Raw genomic sequence first — 8,417 nt, forward strand, 5'->3', positions numbered from 1 at the left:
TAATGCTCTTTAAAACTCCAATATTTTTGAACCTGATCTAGCTATATTATATCTCTTTACCCTCTTTCTTTTTGCTCCTTTTCCTCTTGCTTCATCGATCTTTATATATGCATATATCTTTTATCTCTATGTGGTGCTCGTCAACATCTGCCTCTCATCTGTGATGTCATTTGACCTTCTATGCCCCTGACTCGATCTTCCCCCGGCTCTACCTTCTGATATAATCGTCCACCGTGTTCGACTTCCAACGGGTTGATGGGTTCATCCAACGGGTTCGGGTCCAATGGGCTAATGCGCTCCTTGGACGGGTTTGACGTCCAACGGGTTGGGTCCAGCGTGTTCGACTTCCAACGGGTTAATGCGCTCCTGGGACGGGTTTGACGTCCAACGGGTTAATGCGCTCCTGGGACGGGTTTGACGTCCAACGGGTTTGACGTCCAACGGGTTTGACGTCCAACGGGTTGGGTCCAACGGGTTCGACGTCCAACGGGTTGATGGGTTCATCCAACGGGTTCGGGTCCAATGGGTAAATGGGCTCCTTGGACGGGTTTGACGTCCAACGGGTTTGGGTCCAGCGTCTTCAACTCCCAACGGGTTAATGCGCTTCATCGATCTTTATATATGCATATATCTTTTATCTCTATGTGGTGCTCGTCAACATCTGCCTCTCACCTGTGATGTCATTTGACCTCTATGCCCCTGACTCGATCTTCCCGCCCCTCTACCTTCTGATATAATCGTCCAGCGTGTTCGACTTCCAACGGGTTGATGGGTTCATCCAACGGATTCGACGTCCAACGGGTTAATGCGCTCCTGGGACGGGTTTGACGTCCAACGGGTTGGGTCCAGCGTGTTCGACTTCCTCATCCAACGGGTTCGACGTCCAACGGGTTGATGGGTTCATCCAACGAGTTCGGGTCCAATGGGTTAATGCGCTCCTTGGACGGGTTCCAACACGCTTCCGATTTGGGCTGGGTCCAGTATGCACTCCTCCAAAGCAGGCAATAAGACTCGACGGGTGAATTTGTAAACGTCTCGTGGAGATAGCCACCGAAGATATTTGGATAGCTCACTCTTCCCGTAGAGAGTCTCGAATCCCCAGCAACGCTGGGGCTTGTGCTCGTCCTCTTTCTTGATTTTTGCGCAACTACGTTCAAAAGCGGCCAGCAGGCTAGCTGCTTCTCTTCGGACCCTCTCCGACGGATCACAGAGCGCCGATATTATATATGGAAGAGTCACTTGCATATCAAAGCAGGCGGAGGCATTCTCAGTAAGACAGTCCGTCATAAGTTGGATAGCTGATGCTCTGCTTGCAGATGGATATGGTCCAGAACAAAATCGCAGGAAGAAGGAGAGAATCAAAGTGCCCTGCAGAGATGAATCACGTTTTAAAATAGGTAAATCAACAAATTGTGATTGTTTTTGCTTGTTCCCAGTGGCAAGAACAAATGCGTGTGCCAGTTGACTGAAAATGGCCGAATGTGGTTCTTCAAGAAAAGAAGTGTGCTTGGTAGATTTGGGAATCGCTTCCAGGGTCTCAGCAAACACGTTCTCCTTTTCAACGGTGGCATCAGAATCTTCCATATTGACATCGTCTATGGTTACCAGAACTCGGTTGCTTTCAAGAACCGTCTCAAGGCCGATTTCTAGTGCATTGAGGTCAATTTTTGCTTCCCGAATAGCACTTTGCAGGAGAGGTGCCAACGGCTCTGACTCAGTAAAGTGCTGGATCATTCCTGAGAGGATTGACCGACTCTCTTCGATCATAAGGCCGGACCTTTGCAAATCGTTGGCTGCTTGAAGAATAGTAACCATTGCCTGAATCAAAGCATCTGACTCTAAAATGTCGCGCTGTATAATGTCGTCAACTAACTGTAAGGGAGTCAAATCCTTCTGGTTACTAATGTCCTTGGTGCATCCATTTATCAAACCAAGAAGTAATCCTGTCATAGAGTATCGTGTGCGGAGCTCAGCAATCATGTCAAGGGAGTTTTCGAAACGAGTGATAGACTTAACAACATTCCGAGGAAGTCCCTGTGAAGTCTTGTGTTGCCCCAGGACTGATAAGCATGTCAACCCTGCCAAGATAGTCTCCTGAGTCCAAGTTCCGGCGACAGCCTCCATGAGCCCGTCCAACACATTATCTTCAAGCAATGTTTTATTAGCGATAACAACACAGAGCATGTAACAACCGATGACAAGTTCAGGGACTTTTGGTAGTCCAAATCCGGTATGTAGAACCGGAAGTATCTGGAGCAAAACATCTTCCTGATTCCTTTTTTCCACCTCTCGTCTTCCAGAGTTCGCGGCGTCCAACATGTTAGCTACTGCTTCTGCGGTGACGCCAGCCCAAAAAGATAGAAGCCCTTGATAATGGGCCTGAGCCTTGCTGACTTGCAAAACATAATTATTTAGAGCAGAAAAAAAGAGTTTATTCGTTGAGGCGCTATGGACAATTGGATGTCGAGGTGGCAAGGTCAAACTCCGCCTATAGGGGTTTAAAACTTTGAAAGTGGGCGGGAGGTTTTCAGGCAGAATCGACAGCAGTACCTTGAATAAGTCGGTTGTGTGGTATGGGAGGAATGTGAGTAAGACAAAATCGGTATTGTACTCGTGAACTCTGAGGATCCATGTTAGGTTAAAACTAGCTATCAGTAGAGTGATGTTCGATAATTGTAGACATACCGAAAACGACGAACAAGCCACTCAACCGATTTGATAGCAGGCTGCAGTAGAAGGCGGCTACCAACAAGTGCCAGGAATTCCTCCAAAACAATATCTAGTTCTTTATTTTGTTCTGCATTCATTTCAAGCCTATCCTCGGTCTTGCTCTGTTCGTTAAATATCGTACGCCGGAATCTCGCAAACCGTGGATCCAGTGCGCATAATTCCTGAAAGCCTTCATAACATATTTGGTAAATAGTGTCAAAGCTCTGGGACACCGCATTCCTCTGTTCAAACAGCAAAGATTTCGAGTGAGCAATCCTTTGGGCTTTCAAATCAAGCTGGTGCGTCGAGGTCGCCGCTATTTGCGACAGCTGCACCGTGAGCGAGGAGGCCATTGCGGTGAGCTGGGTCGGAAGATTTCGAAATTTTTGAGGAACAAGGATCAAATGGCCAGCAACATACTCAATTATAACCCCCAGGCTTTTCTGCTCACTATCGTTGAAATCTCCCTGGCGGTGGCTTAATCAACGCTCTTTGCAAAATTATTGAGAACGACGTAAAATTTTTGACGAAAATGGAAATTTTTCCCGAGGGCAAACCTTACCAAAACAGCAATTGCACGCGGCCGCAATCTTGACCACAACTCACCAGCGACGATGAGAGAAGCGCCCATCTGCGATTCTCGGATATGGATTTGGGGGATCCAAAGGTGCGTAAATTTTTAAATATTATTTGTATTGGACCATGTATAGGGTACAATCTATCTTATGCAGTTTCAGGAACAGAAGCCAATCCCGAAGTTCGCGAGCTTCCGACCACCATCATCCACAGCAAGCGCGGAAGTCAGCTCTGAACACGAAAAAGGAGGAGCTTCCAGAAAACATGAACGGTTTAGACACGAATCTAGACACTCGCGGTTTAGGGGTCATTCCCATTCGCGGAGTGCTGAGCTGGATCGCCACCGTGAGCCGCATTCTCGGGATAGCAGAAGGGTAGAACCCAAGCCAGATAAACTCGACGAACAGGACCTTTTTATCATAGATAAAAAGGGTGATAAATACAATGTGGCGTACGGCAGTTTAAATCGTTACAGTATTCCAAAATACTTCCGCTCTGGCTCAGGAGGGTTATTGGATTGCCACCAAGTTACACTATTGATCGCAACAATGAGGATGAAAATACCGTGGTAATCAGACACAATACTGCTAGCTATGATAGCCCAAGTCAAAAGAATAGAGACTTTCTCAGGAAGGAACCTAGGAGAGAGACAAAATTTCGAGTAAGGCCGGATCCAGAGAATAATCCGTTTATTGACGCTCAGAAAGATTTCTTGCCATTAGCTTCCGATGGTTCTAGAAAACGTAGGAGTTTTCATGGGGAAATTATATCCAGGGAATCAACGCCCGAGGACAGTACCATTGATTACAGATCAATCGAAGGAAAGGCTAAAGTACCCAAAGAACTTTCCGGAGGTGCGGTCATAGTTTCAGACTCAGATATAGCTTCTGATGATGAAAGTGCCCGCCGCCGCAATGCCGACCTATCCAGAAGGGTCACAGAACGCCCGGATGACATTGAAAGCTGGCTGCAACTCATTGAGCATCAGAGCTCGTTGGTTGGAATCGCCACGAGTAACGGACAACGCAGACTCACTACAGCAGAGAAGAGGAGTGTTGCGGATATCAAAATATCAATGTACGAAAAAGCACTAAGTAAATTGCCTCCTAAAGCTCACCGGGATCGTCTCCTGCTTGGTATGATGGAGGAAGCGACAACATTATACGACACCAAAACACTCTCAAACAAATGGAAGGACATTCTAAAAGAGAACCCGGATTACATCAATCTTTGGATTAAATATTTGGACTTTCAACAAACTCGTTTTGTTAATTTTACATATGAGCAATGCCGATCGATTTTCATAGACTGCTTGAAGCTCAACGCATCGCGCAAAAGCAGCTCAGAACTCAATGTGATCAGCATATATCTTATGCTCCGCCTAAGTTGCTTCATGCGAGAGGCAGGATATGTGGAGCATGCCGTTGGCCTGTGGCAAGCAGCTTTAGAGTTCAATTTCTTCCACCCCGCGTCACTTGATATATCGAGAGATGTTAAGGCTGAATTACCTGCCTTTTGTGAATTTTGGGATAGCGAAATACCGAGGATCGGGGAAATTGGGGCAAAAGGTTGGGGCGGCGGGGAAAATGTATCTCCTAATCCCAAATCAAATGGCCCAAGTTGGGAAATAGATCAAAAATCAATATTTGAATCCTGGGAGCAATCTGAACGATGCAAAATGCGCTATTCGCGTCTTCCAGCTCGCACCTCGGACGATGTCGAAGAGGATGATCCATATCGAGTGATATTGTCTTCGGATATCACTGATTTTCTTATTTCATATTCAGATGTTCCCGATTTACTAATTGGCGCTTTCATGATTTTCTGTGGTCTCCCTCCACTAGCATCATCTGGGAATGAGGATGTTCTAAATCAATGGCGCAGAGATCCATTTGTTCGCAACAATCTGCTCGATGATTTTGATAGCCAGTTGCCAACGTGGTTCTCAGATGTGGTTCATGGGCCACAAGATCCTATTCACAGCCAACTGAACACCTTCCCTCTACCCACCTTTGCAAACAGTTCAGACACATTATTTGATAATGGAACTTGGTTCTCGGAGCTTCGAGTATGGAAAAACACATATTTGAATGGTCACAGCCCTCTTGACGGCGAGTGGGTGAGGAGAACACTACGACACTTGGTGAATCGGTTTCCCGAGCGGGATGATCTTGCAGAGTTCACTGTTGCGCTTGAATTTATTTCAAATGCCAGTGAGGCAAAAAAATATGCGAAGAACCTTCTTAAGAAACGTTCATCAAGCCTGAGACTATATAATGCTTATGCTCTGATGGAAATTCGCAGCGGCCGGATAACAGCGGCAGAGCATGTTTGGACCACAGCCTTATCGATGAGCGACAGTTTGAAGAAGGAGGATAAAGTAGACAGCATACTGTTATGGCGAACTTGGGCCTGGGAGATTCTTACCGACCTTAACAATGACAAGACAGTTCGATTGTTACTCGCGATCCCCACTGGCACCATAGATTCAACCACCTTAGCCGATGATTCTAAATCCTCTACATCTATCAGACCTGCCGAATTCCTCAAGGCTCAAATGGTAAGCGTCCATAACAATATTTTCCGAAAACTACTGACACTCTGCGCAGTACCTCACTGAAACCCAGGAGCATGGCCTCACCTCGCGGAAGCCTAACGTGTTCGTTAGCGCTGTCGAATGCCTCGGGTTGTTGGTCTATTTGACTAGGAACCTCGACATTGACGCTGCTATAAATGTCTACGCAACTGGTCATTCCCGCCTTGTCGCACATCGGTTAGAAAACACATTATTTGGAGAACTCCTCTTGCAAGCGAAAGCGAAACTTCTGTATCACCACGCCACTTCAACCAGGATATACAAACCAGTCCTCCTTCGGTCGGAATTAACAGATAGCATATCTCACTTCCCGCAAAACACCTTATTCCTCAGTCTCTTTGCCTGGAATGAATCTCGTTTCCGGATTGATGACCGCGTCCGCTCCGTCCTGCGTCAATATACAACCCCGAAAACATGTAACGAAAACGACAAATTTTTACAAACCTGCTTTTCGACAAGCTCGACGCTAATCCCCCATCTCTTTTCTATTTTCACCGAACTCCACCGAGGTGTCTCGTCGGGGTCGACTGTCCATTCTGCCCGTGCAGTTTTCGAATCAGCACTCACCAGTCCATCTGGACAATCCAGCGCTTCTACCTGGAAACTGTACATTCTTTTCGAACTTACGCTATCACAGTGGGGGCGTGCGAGAGAGGTATTTTATCGCGCGATACGTTCTTGCCCATGGGCGAAGGAGTTGGTATTGCTTGCATTTCGAGAACGGGGGTTACGGGAGCTGATGGGACAGGATGAGCTGAGAAAGGTGTGGAATGTACTTGTTGAGAAGGAGTTGAGAATTCACGTGGATTTGGAAGAATGGTTTAATGACAGGGGCAAAGAGAGGGGGGAACTTGATTTCACTAGGGATCTCCCTATTCATATGCCTGAAGATCTGAGTAGTAGTGATGAAGGACCATCATAATGTGGAGAAGACATAGTGAAGAAAACGGAGGTAGAAGATATGTATAGTAGTTAATAGTTCAAGGGACATGAGGTGTAAATAGAAATTGAACTAATGGTGTATCTGAATTTGCTACGTGGCACAGCATGCTATTTGCACGGCACGAGCCCAAAATAACGTTGAACGGGGAATCTCCTCCGTTTGATAAAGTCATTGTAAAATGTGTTTACCAAATGGGCTGCACTATATCTATAAATACACCAAGCAAGTATATCAAAGTACATCTTTCCAAATGAGCAAGCAAGAGTCACTCAACCCCTTCACTTACTATCCATCCTCCACAACCGTAACCTTGGGAATACCAGCCTTCTCCCTCTCCTCCCTCCGCCTCTTTACCCACTCGCCCAGCTCACTCCACACAGCCTGCTTCTCCGCCATCGTCATTCCAGCCGCCAACCCACTAGTCGTCGTAGCTACAAATACCCTAGCCCCCTTCCACTCCTTCGTCCTCCCCATCCTATCCCCCTCATCCTGCCATCCGTACCTGAACTCCTCTTTCTTGATCGCCCTTCCCCTGCGAACCCTCCATACCGCCTCCCAAATACTCTTGCCAACAAGACAAACAGCCTCTGGCCTCTTCTCTCTAATTTTCCTCTCGAGCACCGGCACACCGTCATCCATCTCTTTCCTGGATAGCTGGCTAGCATCCCTGGTGGGTCTCTCAACAATGTTCGTATTGCCGACGCTATACAGCTCCGGGAGTTGGTACGTATCGGAAGGAGGATGGCGGTAATCGGTTATGCCAGAGGAATGAAGTAGTTTCCAATAGAGGTTTGAAGGATGCGCATAGACGTGGCCCGTTTGCCCTGTCATGATACCTGGGTTTACACCTATGAAGAGGAGGACGAGGTTGTGAGGGATGGTGTCACGGAGGTTGCATATTGGACGGGTGGGGAAGCGGAAATTAGCGGCGGATGTGAGGGAGACTCTGCTGGAGTTGGCACTGGCCCTTGGTGTTTGGCGACTGGGGTTCCTACGGGATGGGGAGGACGGCTCAGATCGACTTTTCTCGAGTCCCAACGGGGGCGTGAGGAGACCTATGCCAGCACGGGAGACAGAGCGGGTGATTCGCGTGACTTCTCGAGACACTGCTATATCCACCTCCACAACATCGCTGTTGGAGAATTTTCGCTTCAGAAAGCGCCCCGCTTCTTCACTTTGCGTCTGCTGCACGACGAGGCTCCCTTTAGGCGGAGAGTCATAGATGAAGCGATTGAGATTCCCCTTAAATGAAGGAGACGGGAGGGAACAGTCATTATCGGGTCTGTTATCCTCGTTAATGGAAGGCATTGCGGTGTGTGTACTCTTGTCTCACCAACACTCTCAAACTTTGATCAGAATCTACCGTAAGAATATCCGAGAAGAGATAACTTGTCATCCATGCTGGAAAACCCAATTGGCGAGGAGGTTAAAAATGCAAAGTTTAAGTACACATTAAATAAAATCCTGCCAAGACCAGTCCGGGCGTCTCGAGAGTTGCCTGTTTGTTTGTATGTATCTTAAGAGCAGTATAGGCTCCCGTTAATTGCTTGATACGTCAAAGAGCTTACTTTTGTTCGTTCCTGCTGGAAAAAC

General features: G+C 47.2%; 4 protein-coding genes across 4 annotated transcripts in view; 2 read left to right on the forward strand and 2 right to left on the reverse strand.

Annotated features, from left to right (window-relative positions):
- HCAG_05175 (conserved hypothetical protein) overlaps positions 1-265 on the reverse strand; it is a gene marked incomplete at both ends in the record, with an annotated part of 3,841 nt that extends 3,576 nt beyond the window's left edge. Inside the window, one exon of the mRNA XM_001539658.1 lies at positions 213-265. Within this exon, the coding sequence (XP_001539708.1) occupies positions 213-265 (53 nt within the window). The remainder of the gene's footprint in view (positions 1-212) is intronic.
- Positions 266-927: 662 nt separating this feature from the next.
- On the reverse strand, positions 928-3,062 carry HCAG_05176 (conserved hypothetical protein; the record flags this gene model as incomplete). The annotated part of the gene is made up of 2 exons (XM_001539659.1): positions 928-2,620; positions 2,686-3,062. The coding sequence occupies 2 exons, from the start codon at positions 3,060-3,062 to the stop codon at positions 928-930; spliced, it is 2,070 nt and encodes a 689-aa protein (XP_001539709.1).
- Positions 3,063-3,434: 372 nt separating this feature from the next.
- Positions 3,435-6,803, forward strand: HCAG_05177 (predicted protein; the record flags this gene model as incomplete). Its single annotated transcript, XM_001539660.1, has 4 exons — positions 3,435-3,736; positions 4,060-4,421; positions 4,593-5,845; positions 5,895-6,803. 4 exons carry the CDS (start codon positions 3,435-3,437, stop codon positions 6,801-6,803), a joined length of 2,826 nt encoding a protein of 941 aa, XP_001539710.1.
- Positions 6,804-7,509: 706 nt separating this feature from the next.
- HCAG_05178 (conserved hypothetical protein) lies at positions 7,510-8,075 on the forward strand (the record flags this gene model as incomplete). The annotated part of the gene is made up of 2 exons (XM_001539661.1): positions 7,510-7,547; positions 7,622-8,075. 2 exons carry the CDS (start codon positions 7,510-7,512, stop codon positions 8,073-8,075), a joined length of 492 nt encoding a protein of 163 aa, XP_001539711.1.
- Between the last annotated feature and the right edge of the window lie 342 nt (positions 8,076-8,417).

The sequence above is a fragment of the Histoplasma capsulatum genome, genomic scaffold, assembly GCF_000149585.1.
Source record: "Histoplasma capsulatum NAm1 scaffold_5 genomic scaffold, whole genome shotgun sequence".
Lineage (NCBI taxonomy): Eukaryota > Fungi > Ascomycota > Eurotiomycetes > Onygenales > Ajellomycetaceae > Histoplasma > Histoplasma mississippiense.